The 25,475-nt window shown below is 40.0% G+C and overlaps 1 protein-coding gene across 2 annotated transcripts in view; it reads left to right on the top strand.

The window, feature by feature from the left end:
* The window catches only part of furinb (furin (paired basic amino acid cleaving enzyme) b), an 86,974-nt gene that overhangs the window by 48,306 nt on the left and 13,193 nt on the right, over window positions 1-25,475 (top strand). For both annotated transcript variants that reach the window (XM_059334413.1, XM_059334414.1), the window contains 6 exons: window positions 700-795; window positions 2,577-2,705; window positions 3,811-3,887; window positions 17,851-17,939; window positions 20,819-20,991; window positions 24,610-24,822. In XM_059334413.1, coding sequence (XP_059190396.1) covers window positions 700-795; window positions 2,577-2,705; window positions 3,811-3,887; window positions 17,851-17,939; window positions 20,819-20,991; window positions 24,610-24,822 — 777 coding nt within the window. The remainder of the gene's footprint in view (window positions 1-699; window positions 796-2,576; window positions 2,706-3,810; window positions 3,888-17,850; window positions 17,940-20,818; window positions 20,992-24,609; window positions 24,823-25,475) is intronic.

Genomic DNA, 25,475 nt, shown 5'->3' with positions numbered 1-25,475 from the left:
GGTACAAAGTTCCATCTGTTATCCGATTTCGTCTTATAGGTTGGCTATGAAATGCTCAGTTATCAATAAACTTGAATGTGAATGTGCTAAATATATATTTGGCAGACCTGAACAAATATCACATTCTATATTTGTCTTAAATCATACTTATTACTGTCAATCATGCTCACAGAGATAAACTACCTGCCAGAATATATAGACACAAGCCTGACAGAAGAACAGAAAAATGCTGAGTGGACCAGTCATTGTTACTGGCAAGTGGACAGACGTTAAAGGATTTTCTATTGTGAGGCTTTTGGCAAGGATGTTTGGAACTGTTTTTTGCAACTTAAGAAAGCAAACTATAAAATTACATTTACTATTTGTGGTATTCACATTTACTGTCAAGCCACCCCTACCAATCCGGTTCATATCCCAGCAGACTGAGGGACTTCAAAGGCCCCTTCTCTGGCACGCTGTACAGCAGCCACTTTCCTTCAGCATCTCAGGAATGAAATAAATTAAATTTGCTTCACATCTCTGCCTCTCTCTCTCTAGTTATTGCTTTTGGAACACAGCTGTGGCTCTGTTTTTCCACGTCTACAGTCTGTGGGACACTGCAACAATTTCTTTAAATTAGAACATTAGTAATGACACAATAGCATGTGAAGATAACTGTGTGAACTATGATTTTTCTGTGTGTGCGTGTGTGTACTCTAGGTCCTGTGGGCAGAACAGCAAGTGGTGAAAAAAAGGAAGAAGAGAGATATCTATGAAGACCCAACAGACCCGGATTTCCCCAAGCAGTGGTACCTGGTGAGTGTTAGTCTCTTATCTGCATAGCCTAAACCTAATTAGTCTTTCATTATAGTTAAGCAATTATGGCAAAAATGAAAACATTCAGTATCCCACCCCCCCCCCCCCCCCCCCCCCACCCCCCCACACACACACACGCACAAAAAAGCTGAGTCTGTGAAACATTACCAACAGATATATTGGTAGGTGCACAGTGTAGAATAATGATTTAACTTTTTTTGTATTCCATTCAGACTGCCTTTTAAGATTTTGAGGCAAAGGAGAAAGTCCTCGTCTGCATTCAGATTTGTTAACAGCAAAATGTTTTCTGCTCTGCAATTATTTCTAATTAAACCTTGAAGGCGTCCTCATTCTGAACAGCATTATAGCACTCCATAGTTTCAGCTGTGCAGAAGCTGGTGACGATACCTGACTTGAGATGTATTTATTATCACAGTGGCAAAAGTTATTAATTCCCTCATGGTCAGTCAGATAAGTATAAATTGAATTGCTGTCTTGCGGACTAACACTGCATGCTTCGGTTACATCAGCCTCACCACACGCACACAGTTTCCACATTCTAAGATGTAATACAATACATCCCAGGATGCTGGCTGGAATGGAAAAATGAAATGTCAGGACAGATCAACGACTAAACTGTATCACCTGCGAAATATTGATGGCAAACGGTCCTGGCTCTGTGTCTGTTTTGTTATTCACAGCTTTTCTCAGAGATGCTTCAATTTGCCCTAATCGCGCCTCTTTCCTGTTTTTTTTATGCACAAACTCTCTGTCACTGCAGCGGATTAATGACAACAGTGACTATTCCAGACATAAATCACCAGTGAATAGAAGTTGTGAAACCACCTCTGCCATTCAGCATTAGACCTCTAATCTTCAGAGGACTTAAACCTTGTTTTTTTCCCTTCTATATAAAGTATTCCACACAGCCCTGAGCTAAAAACCAAACACAGACGGTTAAGCTTTAAGCGTATGCCACCAGTGCTGAACTTTTGTCTTGGTACCAATTAAATTGTACTTAAAGGGCTTTTAAATTGGTTTATTCTGGCGCATGGGCCTCGTCAGTGTGTAGCAAACATTTACTTAAGATGTGTATTGAATGGTGTATGTGCCAGTTCAAAACCTACATCCAAGCTACTTACCCAAGCATCCCGGCATTCTTACAGAAGTGCACACGCAGGAGTCGAGCCCTGTGGAGAAAAATCAGCAGGAAACAGAGGAGGGAGCAGAAAAGGTTGTCTGTGATGTCTTTTCTATTTCTACTCATGTTTATCTTTAACCATCTCCTTCACCTCAAGCGATCACTTCACTTCATACTTCTCACTCAACAAATTTTCTGTTATTCATCCAAATCACACTTTACCGCCCCGTATGCCCCTATTTGTCCTCCCCTTTCTGTCGAAGACTTCTATTTCTTCTGCGAGAGAGGCAAATTCTCTCACTGAGATTTCTGACCTGCAACAGGTTGTCTGTCTTCTTGTCTGACAGCGTAAGTACAACAGGATGCTCACACTGGGCAGCTCTGTCAGAGGAGGCAGACATGCTGGGGTGATGCATTAAAATTGGATTTTAAGTGTCCATGAACCACCTCTGATCTTCCCTTTCATGTCTTGGTGTTTATTTTTTTATCGAGCATTTCTGTTTTTAGCATAATATTCTGCGGCGGGTAGAAGGTATTTGCAGCTGATGTAAGATGATCTCACAACATTTCTGTTGGTCTGCCTGGGAAATGTCAGTCACAGCAGATTGACAGCTGAACAAAACCCTTGTGTCTATTCCAGTCCACCCCAACACATCAAGACCTGAATACCAAGGTAGCCTGGGCTCAAGGCTACACGGGAAGAGGTGTAGTGGTGACTATCCTGGACGACGGCATTGAGAAGGACCACCCAGACCTCATCAGCAATTATGTAAGTCAAACACACAAAGAGGAATGATGGAGCCTCCACATTTGAAAAAAAAATACAAAAAAGTGTTTGAGGAAAGTGAAAGAGCTTACAATCATGTTTGCTAAATGATTAATTTAAATGGTTATGTCTTTAAGGTTATGAGTGTGCTTGATTTGAATATTATCTGTGAAAAGAACGTAATCTGGTGTTTATCCACTTAATGCAGTATTACTCATTCAAATCAAAAAACCTTTCAATATCTGAAATGAAAAGATCCCATCATCTTATTTGTTTGAAAAAGGAAAGTTCTTTGTTTTCACTTATCACTTGTTCATAGCTAGATAAGTCCTCTGTTGATCCCTTATTGGAAATAAGCAAAGATTAAATAATCATGATCATACAGTCAAAGTTAACATAAAAAACTAAAAAAAATTACAATGTACATTGATTGCTGTGGCTATAAAGGAATTCTGGATATGTTCTTTTTTTTAGCAGTAGCATTTATAATAAGTTAGATTGTGGAGGTGGGAATCACCAGAGACCCCACGATACGATTTTATCCAAATACTTGAGTCACAATACAAAATTATTGCAAGTATTTTGCGAAATGGTAGGTATTGAGATACAATATATTGAGATTTAACTGTTTGACTGCATTTTATGTCCACAAAATTAAATTCAATCAAGAATTGTTTTGTCAAATAAGAGAAAATTCTCAGTTCTGAATTGGGGGACAGCCATGTGTGTCAAGAGGAGACTTGTGGGAACCCAGAGAGCCTATTATCATTGAGGTAGCATGAGGTCAGAGGTTACATGACCGCTTTGAAAATCACCATAAAACATCAAAAAATAGCCTAGCTTTGCAGCGTTATTTCGACAACTTCCCAACAAGATATCCTGCTGCACATGCTGCATATAGATTCCTTAGATCTTTTAGTTTTATATGATACCTGTGTCTCCAGTATATTCCTTAAAGTGTATGGTGGGCTGTTGCAACGCTAAATATCGATACTTGGCAGCCATGAATCAATATAATATTTCCACCCAAAATATCCCGATTCTATGCTGTATCGACATCCTTGTCCACCCAAGTCCTGCCCTGTAACTTTGTTCACGTCTATTTCAGGACCCTGAGGCCAGCTACGATGTTAATGACGGGGATGCTGATCCCCAACCACGATACACGCAGCGGAACGAGAACAGGTACTTTGGCAAAATCAGCAATCAAAGTGCATTCTTGAACTGAGGAAAAAAAATGGATTGGCATTTTCTTTTCTTTTCTTTTCTGTATTTTTCATATATATTTTTGAACAAACAAGTCTTTTCAAACCCTCATTGTTTTTAACTCAGCACTAGCCTTGTATAGATTTTAGTTGACAGGGAATGACACTGGTGAGAAAGCACATAGTCTATACAGCTTTTGGTACAGTGCTTTTGGCTGAAGTATTTACATTTAGAAACCAATTATATAAAGTTTGAAAGCACCGGTGCAGTCATTTTGCAAAGTCTTGAAAGATTTTGTTCCTTTTTTTTCTTTACTGCTTCAGTACACACGCCAAGCTGCTGTAGCTGTATTTCAAGGTCCAGCCTGTACAGCTCCACGGCCACTTATTTGTTGCTAATACAATACTTGTTTACTTGCCCTCAGTGATTCATGCTCTTCCCTTGCAGTCTCTGGTAAACGCATTAAAACATGTTCGCCCCAATTTAATGATGGAACACTAAAGCTCCAGCCAGGGCCAACACTAAACCTTCCTCTCCCTTCTCCCATGTTTCTCAAAACACCGTGGTCTTCTGCCTTAGTCCGATCCCCCTAGAGCAGATGAGAAGCTACATCCTTTCTCTGAAAAGCGCAGCAGGATTTGTCTCAAATCTCTCTCTTTTCTGGGACGTCTGCCACCAAGTCTTTTTGTAGTTGTTTGTTGTTTGTTTTTGTTCTTTATTTTGGGTTTCAAAGCACAGCATTCCCTCGCAGTCGGTCAGAGGGAGAAACAAAATCAGCTTAACAAGTTTTCATGAGATTGAAGAAACTATTGTATGAGAAGCGAATCAGCGCAGATGTTCTGAGGTGAACTTTGACATTGTTTATATCTGTAATCCCTCTCTTTCTCTCTCATTGTTTTTCTGTCCTCATCTAAAACATGATCTATTCATATGTGGTATTTATTCATCTTGAAAGAGGCTAGCATCAGCAGTTTTGTTGAGCAGAGGGTTGTTTCTTGTCCTTGCCGACAGCTCAAGCAGCCATGCAGAGCGACCCCAGCCCTTTCTGTCAGTGTAAAGTAGATCCCACTCTGTCCTGCTGATGGAACAAAGCACTACTGGAGGGGATTACTCCCTGCCTCTGGTTCTCTTCAGCTCCCCAACTGCACCACGATATTACTTCAGAAAGATACGCACACTCACACATACACACACATAATATTGACAGAAACGGGCAAAATCACAAAAGGATTGTACGGCTTTTGCAGCCGCTAACCCTGCACAGATAAGACAAAAAGAAACCGTGTCATTTTCAGAGCACCCGCAAATGCACCAATTAACTGTGCTGCCAAGCAAATAGAATCTAGGTGCTCTTATCTTATTTGCATGTATTTATTTTAGGTCGTATACATTTTGCACAGAAGTGGCCCCATTCTATTCAAATGAGCTGTATCACACACGCAGGAAAATGAGAAAAAACACTTGAACATACGTCATTATGAACGGAAGCCATCTTTGAAAAAATGTGTTTATGTGTGATTTTTTTTTTTTGTTTAGCCCACATCTCATCTGCTTTTATGGTCAGGTTTAGGATGTGTACTGCAGACAACCACAAGGAGGCACCTGAAGGATCTGGAGTGCTGATACCCAACCCTAGCTGCTGCAATTCATGGTGCCATCAGCGACGTAATCCATTCTTTTTGTGCACATATTTGCATTCACACACACTCAACCACCCATGTCAGTGAAATTGCCAAAGCAATTATCTCGGACTGGATCAATTTGTGGGCATGGAATGAAAAGCAAGGGTGTGTCTCTGTGTCTACAGCATGGAACTGCACTGTTTGGAGTGACCTGTGGACAAATTATATCCAATGAGTTATGTAAATCACTACAGAGTAATGCAGGCCGACAGTGAGTAATGCTCACAACCCCCTCACAATGAGATTATATGAATATATTCATAGGACAACAAAAAGCAAAGAGAGTCGGAGGCGGGCATTTTCTATAGTCATGAAGGCCAGTTCATTTGTACTGATGACACGCAAGGCTGATTTTTGAATTCTCATCTCTGGGTTTATCCTTCGAGATCCTCTGTAGTCTTGAGTTGGCAGCTCTGGCAGATATTGTTGAAGGGGTTGCTGCTAAGTTGAAGGCTGGTTGAAGTCTGGCCAAGCAGGTAATCCGTTTGGGCTTCATCATGTCAATGTTTGTCTTATTTTTCTCTACTTTACCTTCACTTTTCCTCCATTATGTCTGCGTGATGTGGACGTGGAGGGCGGGGCTCCAGCATAAGATAACAGGATTGATTTCACCCCCTGTCTACAGCATGTCATTAAAGCAGAAATCTCAGCAAGTGCTGAGAGGGCTGTGCAGTATGGTCAGTATTATTATTAGGATATTATAATGCTTAGATCTTTCAACATGTACCAGGTTATGAGACCAAACCCATAGAATATGTATGTTTTGTTCATTTTCATGATCACAACATGATTTCACTGAGATTGTTGCCAACTTGGTGACTTTTCTCGCTAAAAATATAAACTGTTCAGACTTTGTGACTAAGGGAACTAGTGACAAATTTAGTACCTAAGACTTGTCAGGGAAAAAGGGCAGAAAACATTCTTTGAGCATGCTGCTCAGAGTACAGCACGGGGTCTGAGCATTTGACGTCATCTGTTGTAGCGACCTTTGATAGCTACTTATATATGAAAAGAGTTAGCAAGCTGTTTGAAACGATGATATTCATCAGCATTCTATAGTTTTTTTTAATGTCTTTGGAAAATCTCCAGTTTTTTGGTAGATTTAAATAAATACAATTCAGTCACACTCATCTAAACAGTATAATCCAAAAACGTTTTTTTCAACTGGGGGATCTTTATAAATCAACCAATTAAAACCTTAAATGTTTTGAGTCATTAGGTTAAGTAACATTCAATTATATTCATATTCCTGGGACCTCTGGGGTCCTAACTGGGTAGAAGTGATCATTAAAAGATGATGAAGAAAAGTTACCTTGTCGTGCTATGTCTGGAACTGCTATCTCTTCTCTTCTGATAATATTAATTCCAAATCACAACGGCACACTACTGTGCAGATTTTTTCAGTTGACTTATTTTAATTTCGGTGAGCTCTTTGGTGTGGTGATGGATTTTTCTTTCTTTCTAGGTTTTACCATCTCCATCTCTCTAACTTCCCTGTGGAGAGCTATTAGCTCCCGTAGTGAACTTTTTCGCAGTGCTCCATTAATTGAGATCCACACGCCTGCACTGTAAGATTGTGCAGTGACAACCTCTATTGGAAAATGATTGGCGTGCTACACAACCTTGTGTGGCCTTCACTCCAAACCAACCCATCATCACCAGAATACTTAAGTGGCCTCAACTCAAGGATGGGAAGATCAAGAAAGATATATGCTGGCTAATCTGGTTGATGGCATTGAGAAAGACCAAGAGAAGTGGTTGCCCCCATTTCTTGCCCTATCAAATTGCTTCATCCTTGGTGGTGCATGGCTATTTGTTTCTCTGACCATGAAAGTGCTGCTTCAGCAGAAATACGCTGGAAAGGAAAAATGGTAAATGCACCTTCACTATTCTCTGCAGAACCGACACAGCTTTTTCATTATTTCAGATCATTAAATTCTTGATTTCTTATGACATTAGTCAAGGTAGGGCAGGCATCATCTGCAATAGATAGATGAAAGTAAGCACTGCAACCATTAACAGGTGAAGTGGTTGGTGACTTTTAGTGGGGTACTTTTTTATTCAATTAAGTAACATGTTTTTAAAGGCTTTTTCTGTTTAAAAAATGCAGGAATCACTTCTATAAACTAATTTTTTGCTCATGAATTTGCACTTGTATAATCAGGAAATTAATGTTTTGACCTATTTCTAAAATGTGAACCCTTTCTGGAGCCCTTCTTTGATTAATAAAACATACAAATGTTTGCAATATTAACAAATTATTCCAAAAACCGTACTTAGTACAAATTATGTTTTTAAAGATCATCATCCTTTCGTGCAGATAAAATAATAATTTATGATTTTACCTCTTGTTTTTCCAACCATATTGCTTAAATCAAAGCGTGACAGCTACAGAGGTTAAGTGTTTATGTCCTTCAGTGTAAACACAACATTTTAATGTGTCACTGTGCAGTATTTAGTTGACAGAAAATAATTCTCAATCCACTTTGAATTCCGGCTGCAGCAGCAGAAAAATGGTGGGGGGGTTAAATGCTATGTGCGGGCACTGTGTCCTTGGGAAAGCGCTGTCAGACAAGTGGCTTCTAAGGCATGAGATGTTCCCTATTTAAGTATATGAATGCAAATTAAAATGCCTGTTCAATGCTCTGCAAATCCACATCCCTGCTGTCCACACTGCATGCATATATATGTCTGTATAGAGGTAATAAACCTGAGTCGTCAAGGGTGTGATTCAGGACAAATCAGACTGAAAGAGAGCACAAATCAAAGAAGACAGCTTCCTCCCGCGTCGCCTGCTTTAGCGCCTCTGTTACAGTGTTTGCCACAGCAGGTCGCAGTGGGCTGTGTCGAGTCTGCTGCTGACACATTTTAAAACCCAACTGTGTAACTGGCATTCCTCAAGCTTTCACATTCACGCTCTTATGTCAAGTGCGTTTTTGACAACAGAAGATATATAGTTTGTCCTTGGTGGTTTAAGGAGCAGAAGATATTTTTTAAATAGAGATACTTAAGTCAATGCAGCACTTACTCAGTCCACTTTTGCATGAAGAAGATGCACTCTACCTAGTAGATAAACAAGTAAACTCTGCTCTCAGCAAGTAAAAAGTGAGCATAACTTGTTGAAAAGGAAACTTGTGTACACCTCATGGTAAGGCTTCATTTTTCATTCCCAACCTCTACAGGTCGACAAAAGTTTTCTCCTACTCTTAAGTGGACTGCTGAGTGTCTGAATGGGAAAAGAACAAAAGGAGTAGGGAACCTTCATACAAAAAATATTTTCTGTATTTACTCTGGCAGTCGCACGCTACAGATAAATGCCCTCCACTGTTTACACTGAGTTTATCAATTATTGTTTACAAAGCTGCCACCCTTTGTCAAGCCTGAATAATGTAATTCTGCTTCCCCCTCGTCTTGTTTATTCTGCTAGGGATGGCTTGTTTATTTCACAGATAGACAGGCAGACTTTTTTGGAGGTGATTTTGGCAGGGACTTTAGTCTTAAACCAATTCCTCTGGCTTTCTGTCTGTTTTCTTGCTATTATGTCTGTCTCAGAAAAGGACAATGTGATTGAAAGCTGCTGTTTTTTTACATTTCAGCGAGTTAAAGCCTATGGTGATTGGACGTGGCAGTCTGATCGCCTGAAGTCAGTCAATATCACCCTGCTCAGTTGACTCGATGCTGTTAAATGGGATGTTAAAGCAGTTGTCTGTGTGAAGATGGTCCAGTTTAGGCATGCTAGTTGATGTTTAGCAATTTGTTTGTTTTCCCATGAGGTTTCTTTGATTGCTTTCGAGCCATTGGGAATAATTTAAAAAAAACTTTAATGCTTGACAGACTATCTAGTCTATTTTCAGTAACCCACAGTGGCTATGCATCTCCTTGTTTTCCTTTATGTCCTTTGCAGATACCTTATCATTGGGCAATGGTCATTCTATCCACAATAGCCCCATTAAAATTATTTATTTCTTCTCCTACCATAGTGCTGTAAATTGTAGAGTAATGAATTTTCTGCAGAGAGTAGCACAGCTGTTTCCCGCACAGTAAAAAATACATTTCGATTTCTGGCCCCCGTCTTTAAAGAGTTAGATTTTTTCCTTCCATATCCGCCTGAGCTTCCTCCCACATAAGGAGATGCAAGACAGATGGATTGGACACTCTAAATTGCCTATAGGCATAAACATTCATGTCCGTTACTGTGTCTATCCATATTTGCCCGATGATGAACTGACAACTTATTCAATTCAGTGTTTCTCTACCTTCTGCCCATTGTCTTGTTAATAAGAAAGGAGTCATCACTGTACAGTAAGTAGCCAGAAAAGACAATTAGTTCATGTACAGTATGTCATTTTCTCAAAACGAAGACATTGAAATCTTGAATTTTTAACACACTGATCATCTTCTCCTGCATCTCTGTGTTCGACCACACAATGAACATATCTCCACTTCACACTCCAGTGTAACCATTTGAACAGACCTGCCGGAGGCCACAGCTGAGCTGAGCGGAGAATAGCCTAATCCTTTTGGCAGCTCCGATGAACGGACCCTATTCAGTCCCTCTAAAAACAGATATAAACCAGCAGAGCAATGCCAAGAGACAGATCCTACAGTTTAGCCAAGCATGGGTTAGACATCAGTCACACTTGGTGATACATATTCAGCACACATGCTCTATACAACAAAACCCCAAACACTACGTGAGTGTATGTGTGATGATATTCATCTACCATCTGTAAACACAAATTCTCAACGCTCTGATACATGTCTTTCTGTTTCTGAGGCTGTACAAGAAAGTATGCCTCGTCAGCTTGTGGGAAATTTTGCTTTTCTCACTCTGCTAGTGGTCACACCTGCACAATGGTAAAACGTTGGTTGAATCATTTGGGTACACTAATTTGGTTTAAAGGAGTACTCCACTGATTTTATCTGAAGGCAGTTAATTTATTATGAAGAGCCTGTTAAAGTAGTTGTATAAAACTTCCGTGGCTGTGGAGGAGCTTTCTAAAACTTGAAACGTAAAATTTTTTAGAGAGATCCTGCATTGTAAACCAGAGGTGTAGAATTTGAAATAAGTGGCCATTTAGGGAGACGGGTAGAGTTGAATAAAAGAAGCTGTCAAACTGCTTTATGAGAAATATAGATACTGGAGCTTGACCCTCATTAGGGACTTAGTCAGGATACTTCAGCCTCTGCTGTTTTGAATATAATTGTATCTGTCTGTTGTGAGCCCTCTAGCAGTTATCACAGCTGCACCCTTTCAAGGTGAATTATAGTTTTGTGTTAGGGAGTTACACGTTTAGGGCTACCAAAGGCTGTGCCATATCTGACCTCCTCAAAAATGTTCTAAATCGTGGCTATTACACCTACAGAGATATTGTATGGAAACAGCAGAAACTGTGATTCCCGTCCTTTCGTTTCTAACTTACCTATTACTGATGTAATCGTGGCCGGTGGCCCGCATTAATGTTGGCCGTGTTATTATTAGCCATTAGCCACAGCTATCAATTAAAGGCTGACGTCACGTTAATGATTATAAACAATGTAAATAAATAAATCAGGCATGTAGTATGCCCATATTACGTTAATTGGCACAGTGTCAGTATACATAAGCATAGAGTTAATAAGTTTACATAAATGTTGGTGACTGAAAAGTGTTATTTTCTCTCTTGAAGTCCCAGAATGAAGCAGAGAAAAGTCGACTTATCAAGCTTGCATAATATTGTGCACAGCATACAACCTCAAAATATTGTTGTAATTGTTTATTGTATTTATTCTTTTTTTTTTGCACTACCTCAGACCTGAAGCTTGTTATCATAATTGCAGTTTATTTTTGCACAACTGTTTTTTATTATAAATATTTAACCTGTGGTTCAGTTAATTTTAACTTGTTGCATTTTTCTTGTTACTAATTTTAGGGTCTTTGTTTTTATCCTTGTGGTATCGAAAATGGTATCGAGTATTGAATATTTTCCTGAGTATCGGTATCGAGTTGAAAATTTTAGTACCGTGACAACCCTATTGGTTAGCACTCTCGCCTCACAGCAAGGGGGTTGCCGGTTCTCACCGGGTACTCCGGCTTCCTCCCACAGTCCCACAGTCCAAAAACATGCTATTACATGTAACTGGTGACTCTAAATTGCCTGTAGGTGTGAATGAGAGTGTGATTGTCTGTATCTATATGTCAGCCCTGCTATTTGAACGACATTGAACGACAGAAAGTAGATCCAGTGACGGCTTGAAATCGTCTCATAATAAACAATGAGACAAGGATAACCTTCGCTGAGAGAATGTAAACACAGCTTTTGTCAGGAATATATTTAAACCAGGATATGTGTGCAGCCTGATCAAATATAATGCATCCGTCTAGTGCTGCCATGGTGAAATAAACCAGTGAAATCTGACACTGACATAAAAATCTAAACATATGCTGACAGTAGCATCAGCAGAACTGCTATTAACCCATTGTGTCAAGTACATATCCAGCTTTATATTGAATGCACCTCCTGTTCTTTAGTCAAATTCTACCTCTTCCAACTGAGCTCAGACTGATCCCATCCCAAAAAAAAACTTTCTAAGCTGGTATAATAATTGTTTTTGTGACAGAGTCATGGAGTAAGTCAATAGTTAATGAGTGAGGTTGTTTATTTACCCATAAATTATGTGATTAGTTTGTAGTATGAGTAGGCAAAATTGAGTTTTCACATTAGGGTCTTGTGGTTTAAGCTGTGATGATGGTCTGAACAACAGTTTCCAGTGGGATATCAGGAACTGCAGTGTCTGTTGTTTCACTGAAACTTGGCTAAATCCTTGATTATTGGACAGCACCATTCGACCAGGGGACACTTTTTCTGTACACTGATCAGACAGAACAGATAAGTCCAGCAAGAAAAAAGGAGGAGTCGTGTGATTAATGGTGTAAAAAGCACAAATTGAAGGAGCTGATTAAATTAAATTCAACTGAAATCGTACCTTATAAGATTCCATATGATAAAATTGAGTGGTTGATTGTTTGCATACTGTAAATTAATAGTCTGTACTGCACATTATTTTGACTCTGTATAGTCTGCGGTTAGATTGCATCATGTCCAGAGAGATTGTGTTGGGTGACATGTCTACATTCTCCAGTAAATGTCGGGGCAATGACTTGACCAAATATGGTGCCTTGTCCCGAGGAGCAGAGATAAAAGCATTACCTCACTCTGTCCCTTTGCTCCTTCTGATAAGATAAGGGAGGTCACATTGGCTGTGTGAATAGAGCATCTTTAGTTCAGCTGCCTTATTTTTTTTTTACAAGCTTTGTTTAAGCATTTTGGGGGGTTTTCTCCATAGCTTGTCTTTTCGACAAAGCGTGTAGCTTTCCCGCTCTCACACTAATGATTTATTTACTGTGATTGTCTTTCTCCGAGATGAGGCCAGCTATTTTTAAAGCTTCTTGTTGTTTTCCCACATCTATTGTATAAACTTTGGCTTTCCAAATCACACTTACACATGACCCCGAGAGTCGTTGCTTCTGACACCTCTTCCAATCTATTTTAAATGGCTGTAGAATGGAGGCATTCAGTAAAGTGTCTCGGAAATCATTTCATTTCATGGATATTTGACAGATAGAATTGTGGCTGCGCCTGCAACCCTTTTGTCTGTTCTAGAATGACTGAGCCTCCCTGGATATATTAAGCTGTCTGGCTGGTTTAGCTGAATTCAATCCAGGCCAATCACTCACTCGCACACGTACACACACACATGCATGTTCACGTGCAGATAGTATAGAAAACAGCTGCATCTTGTTGTGTGCGACCTCTCTATAAACGTCTTCCCGGGCCTCTGGCTCGGTGTTCACTCTTCCATCCTGGATGAATCCCTACCTGGCATCACATCTGTGGCCACTCGGTTTGAGGATATGTGCTGTCTGGAGCACAAAAGCTTATTTTACGATGCTGAGAGATGAGACAATAACTTAACGTGCAGGTATTTGCAGCCAAAGGCATTAGAGACGTCATGTCAAAGTATTAACCCTCGTTTGAATTTTAAATGCAACGCACCCATTGTTTTCAGATTGAGCTGCACTTGTTTGGTTGAATCATAGCATTGCTTACCAGATATTGAAAAGACAAAATATACTTTATTTCCCAGAAACAAATTCAGAGCATCTTTGTTTCAAAAGACTGTGAGCCAAGCTTTTTGTTTGTTTGTTTTTAAGTAAAAGTCATTAAAAGTTGATATCAAACTGCTATTTGCAGAGTAATTCAACTGCAAATGCCTGCACATTGCAAGCATGTAATATTTTGGACCAAGCCATCTGGCTGGCTACGGTGCTGACTATATGTGTTTTTGGCCAGTTTGAATGCCTGCAGGCTCCCTGAATAGTAAAATAATGTGTTCCCATTAGAAATGATTTTCCTCTCTGTTTACACAGTGGTAGTTCACCACAGGAAAATTAACACTGCAAAAGAAAATGTGACATATAAATTGCTTTAAAATGTAGCTGAGCTTCAAAGTAAAACAAACACATGCAAACTTAAAGTTGTCTTCATCATTTTAGGGATAATTAAAAAAAAAAAAACAGCTCATAAATTGGAACCTGCACTGGATCCCTTCGCAATAAAATGGAGACCGGTGTGCAGCAGTGACCCACTGAGACATTAAATTACAGAGGAAGCACTTAGTGTCTTGTATGTGTTCAAAAACAGATCTTTTACTTGTTTTTATGTTTTATGTAAAGCAGGAACATTAAATTCTACAAATGCAGTTAGTGAAATCCTGAGGAGCACTAATGACCACTTTACTCAATGTCATTAAACAGTCTTCTCACACATACTTTTATAGTAAGGGAAAGAATATTACTTACAAGCTATTCACTCACACACTTTTTTTTCTGGCTTGAAATGACTGACGGTCAGCATTCAGCACCCACTCTGTAGTGTTGCAGCACATAATAACATGATTGACTTGTGTGCATGAGCTTGTAGAGTCAGTCAGTCAGTCAGTCAGTCAGACATTGTCTGGCTAAAATGTAATGAGTGGGCGGGTCTGTGCCACTTTAGCTCTGATTAAACAAAATACTCACTTGAAGGTCTGAGTGCCATTTCACATGCAGACAGAGATGTCCTGCTGTGCAGAGATCAACATGCCCGGAAGCTGAATGACTGAGAATGGGGACTACGCCTCAGGCTTTTTCATAAGCTGTTTCTTTGATAATCAGACAAATGCAATCATTTCTGCATGTGAATTATAATTAATCTTTATTGCCTATGAGGTCATTTGGACATTTAAATGCTGCATTTCTCACAGAAATGGCCGCGGCTAGGAAATTGTCTCCCCTATATTACGAGTCCCAGTTTAACCCCTGAGTTCATACATTGTTCTTTTGGGAGCCATCAACTCTCCATCAACTCCTGCCATTCATACAAGCTAGTTAGCAGTAAAACAATGTAGTTTAACCTCTTGATAGCAATGATAATAATTTAATTGCACTTCTGATGTATTACCCCCTGCCATATGTTGTGCCAAGGTCCTTGTGTAAGGGCACATCCGTGAGTGAAAAATACGCCCTGTCAGGCCGGTTGATTACTTGTTTAAAAATCACTTTAATGCTTGTAGTTGTTGACAACCCGGGTCATCTGATAAATAATTTGTTAGGAGCAACATTGTTTATTCCACACAGTGTTTTGTGTGTGTTTTGTTCTTTGACGTAAATCCTGAGCAAGTAAAAAAAGATGACAGAAGAAGAATAAGGGGGAACAGCAGTGATCCTCTGGTAAAATGTTTTAGAGTGAATTAGCGGGTGGGTAATATATCACAGAGCAACATAGAGTCTAATCAGGATCCCAGCTGGAGGCGTAGCCCTGCTCTGACCCTGTGAAACGACTTTGTCCTCCGCCTCATCATTGGGGGAGTTTGGGAGATCAAAAAAAGGAAGTCATTTTTTGGCTCTTCCAGAACAATACCGAGGATGTAATTAGCTTTGTTCCGATAATATTCACACAGCACGTCCCAGAGATGGGTGTGAAACTGTACACCTTCTAATCAGATATCTGCACTGTAATCGGGAGACAATCTTAATGACCTGTGTTAAATGCCAAATGCTCATTGTGCTCCATCCATTTGCAGTCTGATCACACCGCTTCTACCCCTGAAGTCAATGAAACAAATTAGATCCATCTCACTAACGATTACTTTTTTGCCCGGAATGATGCAAAGCTACAAAGGTTTCAGTATAGACTTTTCGTTGTCTTTTATCAGACCGGAGCCGTAGTTGATAAACCATGTTATCTGAGGGTTGGAGGGGTTTTTGTTTATGAGGTGTTGGTGCATTTCTCATCAAGACAATGCTCTATGGAAAACCTGTCTGTTAGCTGAAACTTGAGACTGGTTGAAGGTAATAATGAAGGACTCGGTGAATAATTCATGCACATCGATAACATCTCATTTCTCATTTGGATTGCTTGTGTCTGTCAAGGTAAAGTTAGTTTTCGACAGGTCTTTGTGTTTGTCCTCAGGTTTCACCTCAGTTACTTTTGATTGGAAGTGTATGCTGGACAGGCGGCCATAACCCTGTAGGCTGTACAACAGGAAAAAAGGTTTCAAATCATTTTTTCCTCAGAAACTGAGTAGAGGTGAAAAGAGGAGCTCTCTGAAGTGGCTGTATTTAACAGAAGTGGGTTGTGGATGTACTCTATATATTTACTGATTCACTCACAGGTACATAGATCTAAAGCTTCATACAAGCTGTGATGTAGTATAGAAAATTCCTCTGTCAAAAATCCTGGGGGGGTTTAACATAAAATTTCTCTATAACTTAATATACTCATGGCAACAATCAAAGTTTTTCATATTTACTCATGCAATGCCCATACAAAATGTGTCTGTTAGGAATGGACCATAACAACTTCAGATTTAACACCGCTCTTTCTTTTGTCCTAAGCAATACACCTACCATGACATAGTTGGGTCCTTGAGCATTATATAATATAATATATGCATCATTTGCTCAAAGCTTTCTATTTGGGAACAAAAATTAAAAAATTTAAAAAACACTGATGCTTAAAATGTTCAAGTTTGCTAGCATCTTACATCTCCAGTCTCTTGGGTCGAACTTTCTTTCCATGAAAATCAGGCCAGTAGTTTTTCCATAAACCTATTGACTGACTGACTGTTATGGATTGTTAATTTTGAAATCAAAGGGGGCCTAAATTAATTTATTTTGTTTAGTTTTAAAGGACATGTTGAAACGTGCTGGTTTCATTCACATTCACATGAAATATGTGAGGGAAATATGGCCTGCTGTTGCTAATTCGGTATTAATATGAAATTGTATTTACAGGAATACTTTTATTTTGAAGGCAAGTAATCTGTTGAGTTGTTGCTAAAGAATAATTTGTTGACCATGTGAACGTGAGATTTTAGACCCAATTTCTCTACTTTTCTATATTCTTCTGTGTAATATGGCAGCATATTGGAGAGTAAATTTTCCGTTTTGAAGGACGGCCGCTTTTAGTCATTATTGAAGCTTCCACTACACTACACTGACAAACATACAAGGTAACTGGCTGAGGTAACTATCAAACAGAAAGCAACAAAACAACCAAAACCTTTTAGACTTTGGCAGAAAATAGTGCGTGAAGGGCCCTGCCGCTCATCGTAAGAAGCCCATTAAAGCAAATACTTTTTCACGGCCTTTAAACATTAGAATGCTAATGGAAGTTCGAGGAAAAAAAACATCTAATCATCAAGTGACAGTTTTCTCGCTATACGCACACCACCTTTTACTTTGTATGTATAATTGTGGTTTTCTAAACATTGACAGAGCACCAGTACAAAAACAATGAAGTCTTTACACCTCCACTTGCTTGTTGCCGCTTACTGTGCTGTGTGAAAAAGAAATCTACCGTGTCCTCAAATCTTGTATTTGCAAGTCATGTTCAGCATGAAAGTCGTCGTTATCTGTGTTTGTAATAAGTACGTCTTGAATTCTAAAATGACTGGTATGAATAGTCCGTTCATTCAGAAAGACATATGAAGCTCTCTGGCACTTATTGTTACAACTCTCAGACACGGGTCTGCTGTGGTCACAAAAGGGTCACTGGATTCATGCTTCTCTTTTAACCTTGGTGTATTTTTAGCCAAACTTGAGCTACAGCATTGTTTAAAAGCTCAGCTCAAACAATTGCTGCCTTTTTGATGCTCTTGCTTGATGTGTAAATTGTTTCTTTGTTATCCCTCCTTTATTTTTCATGACTCTCCTTTGTGACTTTGTCTCTTCCCAGACATGGAACTCGATGTGCAGGAGAAGTCGCAGCAGCAGCCAACAACGGTGTGTGCGGTGTAGGTGTGGCTTTTAATGCTAAAATTGGAGGTGAGTGAAGTATACCACTGGGATTTTTAATTGGGAACCATGTTTAATTAGCAATAATATACATTTAAATGAGTTTATTTTTTTTTTAATTAGGCATAATATGCACAAAAAAAAAACATTCAAGCTAATTAACACATTAGAATTTAATTTGTTTCAGCTAGGTTCCGTTTAATCAGAATCACAAATTTATCACGCTTTACATTTCGTTATTGACCCAGCAAAGGACTTGTACAAATCTATATTTTTTCTTTCTTTCTGGATCATTGGCTATGTTTTACCAACTCATTGGCTCCCTGTTGTCAGGTGCACAAATGTGCTGCAGAGAATTGTCCTTGATCCACTGTGACTTTGTTAAGACTGCAAGGAATGCATAGAAATGTGTAGATTTCAGACTGAACAGGAATATATTACATTGATTTATTTCAGCCAGAGAATGACTTTAACAACGCTGCAGTGGCACTTTCTACCTATAGTATAGTATACTTGTGACATTAACATTCCCTTATTAGTCCCACAATGGGGAAATTCAACTGCTGCATTTAACCCCTCCGTTGACACACCAGTGAACACACCATGCTCAGGAGCAGTGCGCAGCACATTACTGCACCTGGGGAGCTGTGTGGGGAGGTTAGGTGCCTTGCTCAAGGGCACTTCAGTCCTTGACCTGCCTATCTTGGGATTCAAACTGGCAAACCCTCAGGATACAAGCCCGATTCCTAACCTTATATAAATCCAGCATCTCGTTTAGACAAGTTGTGAGTGTTTTGATATTTTCACACTATTTTTATTAGACCTTTTATTAGACCTAGACCTGATTTGTTATTTTTAAAGAAATCTAACTTTTTACAGTATGGGAGGATTTTGACAGTGTGAGTCTTTTCTTATTCAAACCAGCAAATGTAATAACTCACTCCACCTTAATTTGGCTATCGGCCTGAAGCTCCAGTCTTCCTTCTGCCAATTACATTAAAAAGCCCGTTCAATTTTTTAAGTGTTTTGTTAAGTTCTTTGTGAAGCCTAAATTTAGTATTATGTTGATGCCAAGGAAACTGACTTCAAAACCTGGAGGACATCTCTCCATTCCACCGTATAAATCATCTGCCGAAGACTCTTAGGACGGGCTCTTGTTTGAACAATAATAAAGCTGTCAGCATGTCCAGATATGAATTGAGAAAGAAGATATGCCTTCAGAATGGTTTATTTAAATCAAACCTGTAATCGCAGTTTTAGTCTGAAAGGTTGTTGTTTTCTCAAAATATTTTTGGTTTGATAAAGTATTCCGAGGAGGCTTTTACTAACTTTTGTCGCCAAACAATCTGTCAGTGACATGATGGCAGCCAACAAGACTCAGCGGAGCCCTGAGCAGTCCTGTTCACAGATGTTCCTCATAACTCTCCTTCTTTGTCTTCATTACCATTCATCTCCCAGCGGAGGTGCGCGTTGGCCCTGCTCTCATAAATTACTCCTCTGTGAATCTGTTCACGTCACGGGGTCAGCAGATTGTTTATAAACAGCTGTGATTTTCCCCCAAATACCTGTGCGTGTATGTGTGCGCACTCGTGTGTGTGTGTGCAACAACAGCGTGCGCGCGTGCGCAAGCGGCCAGTTTCATAGGGGAAGCCTTAATGTGTGTTTCCTTACTGAGCAATGATTAGTGATTACTGTGTAAAACCTGTAATTGACCTGTACTTGGCCCGCTCTGTGTATCCTTTCACCCACTGTACTTGTTTTCCCTCCGCAACCACATAAACACACACACACACACACACACACACACACACAAACACACACACACACTCATCGCCGCATGCCTACCTGCTAACTCTAACTTGCTGGAGCTGCATGAAACTCTCACAGCAGTGTGTTAATAAGGAATTGTGTAGCTGCAGGAAGTTGATGAGAATTGCTACGACAGTGATTATCATTACTGCTGCAATACAGCCCTGGCATAATGATCAACCAAACAAACATTGTGCTTTATGTTGCATGTTTAGCCCAGTTAAGAGTTTTTTTCAGGCTACTCAGTATTCAAACTTGTGTTACTCCGAATCCCAATGCCAACAGAGTAATTACTGTTTTGGCTACATAACTTCTGGCATGTGTTGGCGCCTTCAGGGCCAGGCAGGTTGTCTAGAATGGATTATTGAAGTCTTAATGTGGACGTAGACAGTCGTGCTGTTGCCTGTGAGGTCCGGGGGTCCCCCCCCCCAGTAATGGACCTTATTTGAGGGCTGTTCATTTCACGCCTCTCTACAGCCATTAATGTTCGGAGGAGTGATCTGAGGCGGCTCACTTCAAAGGCTCAGAGAGGGTTGCGTTCAGGTATGATGAAAGGTGACATTCAGTGCTACCCTGTGGACTCCCCAGTCTGTTGAAGGCTCTGTAAAGTCCCAATATCTGTGTGCATGTGCACCTCTTTCTCTCCTGCACTCTATAAGGTCTGCCAACTTGTCCTGTGTGTTTGCTGGGGGTCAGGAAACTAGCTTTTCTTGGTTTAACAACCAGCTGGGTAAAATAATGTAGTGTCCATCAGGCAGCATCTGTGGGTGAAGCTTTGTACGCTTACTCATTAAAACTGGAACTCTGAGAAGTCTTTGGGTTTTTCCTGTGAAGCCTTTCGTCTGTCCTGTTTTTCTCTCTTTGTTTTGTTTTTTAGTGGCAGATGATAAAATAGGAATTTACGGTCCAACTGATTTCTTTCAGTTTTTCATGACAAGTTTTCTCTTCTTGTCAGCTCATGCTGTGTTTTCATCTGAAGTTAAAAATCCATACACTCACTTTCTCTTCACCACCTGTCATTCTGACACTGTTTTGGTTCAATTTTTAACGCCTCTAGTTTGGTAACCTCATCTGCTTGGCATTGCCTGTTCATTTTTCAGGAGTTCGTATGTTGGATGGGGAGGTGACAGACGTGGTGGAAGCCCACTCTTTGAGTCTCAACCCGCAGCACATCCACATTTATAGTGCGAGCTGGGGGCCGGAGGATGATGGCAAGTCACTGGACGGACCTGCCAAGCTGGCTAAAGAGGCTTTCCTCCAGGGAATCACCAAGGTCAGTCAGAGCATAAGCTTGCACTTTTAATCTACTAATTTCATTCTTGTTTCTTGCTTCTAGCATCACCATCAAACTCTCATCAGCCTTTTAGAAGTGACTTAGATGTGTACTTGACATTTTATGCTGTTGCCTTCCTTTTCTTGAAGAGAAATATATGAGAAGATCTATACCTCTCTCATGTCTGTATGGTAAATATGAGGCTGGAGCCTGGCTGGGTCCAAAGGTTACAAAATCTGCCTACCAACACCTCTACAGCTCACTAATTTACATGTTATATCTTTTTTTGTCTAATTCATACAAAAACCATGTATGGGAGTATGTGACTATTTCTTTACCTTTCTAGTGTCAGAGTTAGTTTCTAATTCAAACCGTGTTTCCCATAAAATTGCTCTCCACTGTAGAGGTTAGGCACAGGATCAAATCATAGTTAGACATCACAGAGAAAACAGCTTGGAGTTAAGGGAAGGTTGAGTTTAGGGTTACATACTGAAGAAAACAGCTGTTTGGAGTTAGGGAGCTCAGGTTGAGGTAGGAAAATACAAAAAGATTGTAAAGCAGACTTCAACAAAATACCAGAAAAAGTAACTTTTTGATGGTGGTCCAGGCCGAGAAATAGTCTGATTAAACCATAGTAAAATGGGGATTTTTCTTCATTTATACAATTCCATTTTTGTACACATGAATTAAAGAAGATATAACGTGTTCATAAGAGAGCTTCAGAGGTCAGGCTCGCTGCTTCTCCCTGTTCCCACTATGTATGCTATGCTAAGCCAACCGGCTGCTAGCTCATATTTACCATATAGACATGAAAGTGGTATCGATCTCCTCATCTAACAGCATCTAGCAAGGCTGGGAACACTGTTAATGTATTTTTTAACACATTGAAATATTCCTTTTAAGCTCCATATGGAGCAGTTTCTCTCATGTCGGCATTAAAAGGCTCATGAAAATCTGTCATCTAAACTTTTTTCTACCTACGTATACAATCATTCTGTATCAAACTTTAATTGAGCCTATCTTTCTGAGATACACTGTAGGAAAGGACAAACTCAAGGTGAGTTTGCTAATTGCCCTCTCATTGGCCCTTTCGGGTTGGATAGAGTGAGACATGAAAGAGTATGACATATTATCTAAGGCTAATGTCATCATTTCTCATGTGTCAGCATGCTGCATCAAGAGGCGTTAGCGGAACAGCTAAATGATAAATGTGGGATGGGAGAAAATAGAATCAGAGCAGCTGCCAGTGATGCACAACAATAGTCGGAATCAAAGACCTCAGTAATTGGCATATAAATGAATGAAACTGCAAATTTTCTGTGGAAAAGTATGACTCAAATGTCACATCCCCAAAATGTGAAATGTGCCACATATCACAGGGTGTTAGTGAGGAGAAATTGCCTGACAGCAGCACAACAGGACCTTTCTGGTTCAGCGTGTGTTCTCCTGGCAGCGAGATAACCCCCTAGCACCGAGGCGTTATCGTCTGGCCTCTGTAACCTGCAGCAAAGGCAGCGTCAGGTCATAAATTGGGCTGGAAGGTTCAGGCGTATTAGCTAGAGCTTTAAGACTCTTGTGTTATGATAGGATAGGATTCAGACAGCATCACACACACACACACACACACACCTCTGAAGGAAATCTTCCCCCCAAATTTGTAATAATTTGTGAGATGGAGATGTAGGAATCCATTAAGAAAATTAAATGGATAATCCTATTAAAATTACTCTGAAGAGGCTCATTTGAAGTCTGTGTTCAGGTGAAATTGAGGTCCCTTTGTACACGCAAGCATAAAACGTGATTAACGGAGCCAGAGAAAGCAGCGTTGCAGTGATAAGGCAGCAAAGATTTCAGTATCTTTATATTTGACAGGGCTGCGAAGCCAGAATACTGGAACTGATGATGTGACAGGACTTTTATTTGTATTTTTTTTAACAGCCAGGCCAGACTCAAGCAGGCAGAGAGCAGAACAGACAGTCTATCACAATCTTTAACAACAGGAGTAGTAAAACATCCCTGCAGCTTTTTCCATCAAACGCTTGTTTTTATGTTCCTCTGTGTCTAGCTTTGTCGATCTGTGGTTGACCAAGAGGAAGGGAGGAAGAAATGCTTTACATCTGTTATCTCGCACCTTATTAAAGTCTTGCTTGCCATCAACTGTTTCACTGTTCCTGCTCTCTATATGTGGGATTAAAGAAAGGTCCCTCCACTTTCTTTCATCTGTGTCTTCACCATATGTGTTTCTTGGTTTCTTATTTTATTCTCCAAAAAAGAATATATTTCATCTGCCCACTTGTTTCAAACTGTGTGTGGAAGAATACAAGTTTTAATCTTTAAGTTTCATTCTGAATGACACAGTGTCTGGGCTCGCACTTTGATGAAAGATTTTTCAAAGAAAGACATGAAAGGAATTTTTAATTGTTTAATTAACTTTTGAATGACAGGGTGTGATGCTGAATAGAAATGTGAGATGTGAGTAAATTGTGACCATAATGATGCCTTCATTTATTCAGCTTTTTAAAATAAACACTCGAAAAAACGCTTCACAGGCGAACAAATCAAAGGCGCAGCGTTAATAAGGTGTGACAAAGGGAAAAAGTCCTTGCTTAATATATTGTTTAGAAGAAGAAAAGCATAATAAAACATGACAGCAAAAGTAAAACTAATTAAAGGCCAGTTTAAAAAAATGTGTCTGTATGACTTTAACAAAAAGGACACTGAGGTTGTTCTCTACCCAGAGGCTATTTCAGAGCCCTGGCTGCAGATGCCCCGCTGCCCTCTGTCTCTGTCTCCAGCCCGGCCCTGGGGAGAACAACTGGTGCTGCAGACTTCAGGCCACCATGAGCTATGTAGTGAGAGAATGAAGGTCAGCAGTGTAGGAAGAGGGCAGACCAAACAGTGGCTTAAAAATAAGAAGCAGTAAAACTTAAAAATCAATTCAAAAGGCCATAGGTAACTAGCGCAGGGAGACCAAAATTGAGAATGTGCAAAAAAATTTCTACAACTTGTGAACACTCTGGCAGCCGTATATTGTACAAGCTGAAGGCGGTGCATCGATTTCTGGGGCATTTCAGCGATTAAGGAGTTGCAGTAATCTAATCAGCTGGAGACAAATGCATAAAAAAGGATTTGTGTGTCTTGGAACAAAAGGAACAATCTAATCTTAGCGATGTCCCTGAGTTGACAAACGACACCCTTTGTTACTGTGCTAAAATGTTTCTCCTGTTGGCAAGTCCAGACCTAACTGGACTTGATGTAACGCTCATACAGAGTGTGTATTTTAGGAGCATACAGTCTCACTGCCAGATATCATGTTGTCATTCATCATACCCCTGAATTATATTCAGCTTGAGTAGATATTGTAATTACATTTCTTCTATTTGTTATCTGATGTTCTGCTGCAATAAGTCGGCTGACATTATGATGTATTAATAAGACTTATGCCCACAGCGCTTCACTGCTTCTGCACGAAAGCACATAAGTGACAAGTATTTAAGCAGTGAGACAAACGTCTTTGTCAAAGGCAATTTTTCACGCTTCAGCCGGCCTTGTTAGTCTCTTTCTCTAAACCTTTTCTGTGCATGTGTATATGAGCATATATGTGTTTCTGTACTACAGGGACGTGGCGGCCAAGGCTCCATCTTTGTCTGGGCATCGGGAAATGGTGGCCGGGAACAGGACAGCTGTAACTGTGACGGCTACACCAACAGCATCTACACCCTTTCCATCAGCAGCACCACGCAGTCCGGCAACGTGCCGTGGTACAGCGAGCCCTGCTCTTCCACCCTCGCTACAACCTTCAGCTCTGGAAACCCGGGGGAGAAACAGATAGTAGGTGTACACGCTCACACTTTGAACATGTCAGATTTTGTGTAGGATTGTTTTTATGCTTTGAGTCTCTAGCACACTGTAAATGTCAGCATCGCAAAAAATAAACATACACCTCATTCCTTGCGTTGGCTTTATCAGTCAGCCAGAAGTTAATGTCGCTTTTCCACTGTAAATATACATTCATCTTGTCTCTTGCAAATCAAAAAGATTAATCAAACTGTCCAAATCAGAGTGACTGATATGTTACATAGCTTGAGCAAAGCTGGCAAGTACTGAGAGATGCCACACGCTTCCTTCAAGCTGCTCGTCAGCTGAAGAAAGGCTCGCCTCAGGGACATAGAATAACATAAAATAACCATAAATCTGCCATTCACTCCAAAATACACCAGAGGCCTGCTGCAGGCGAGCAAACACAACTCATCAAGTTGATGAAATTGAAAGTCATTTTGAAATTTATTGCAGCTGTTGTATTGTTGCTTTAGTAGTCAAAAGCTGCCGTTTGTTGTATCAGCGAGTTCATACAGTTTTCGTTCATCCAAAACGAGGATTTATGATCACTTTGTCAGATTTTTGTGTTTGCTATTTTTGTGTCTAGACTGTCAAATCACAAGAAGAATACGGCCCCAGACTTATAAACAAGTAGCACACTCAGT

The sequence above is a fragment of the Centropristis striata genome, chromosome 6 (genome assembly GCF_030273125.1).
Source record: "Centropristis striata isolate RG_2023a ecotype Rhode Island chromosome 6, C.striata_1.0, whole genome shotgun sequence".
Lineage (NCBI taxonomy): Eukaryota > Metazoa > Chordata > Actinopteri > Perciformes > Serranidae > Centropristis > Centropristis striata.
This window is presented reverse-complemented; position numbering and strand designations above follow the sequence as displayed.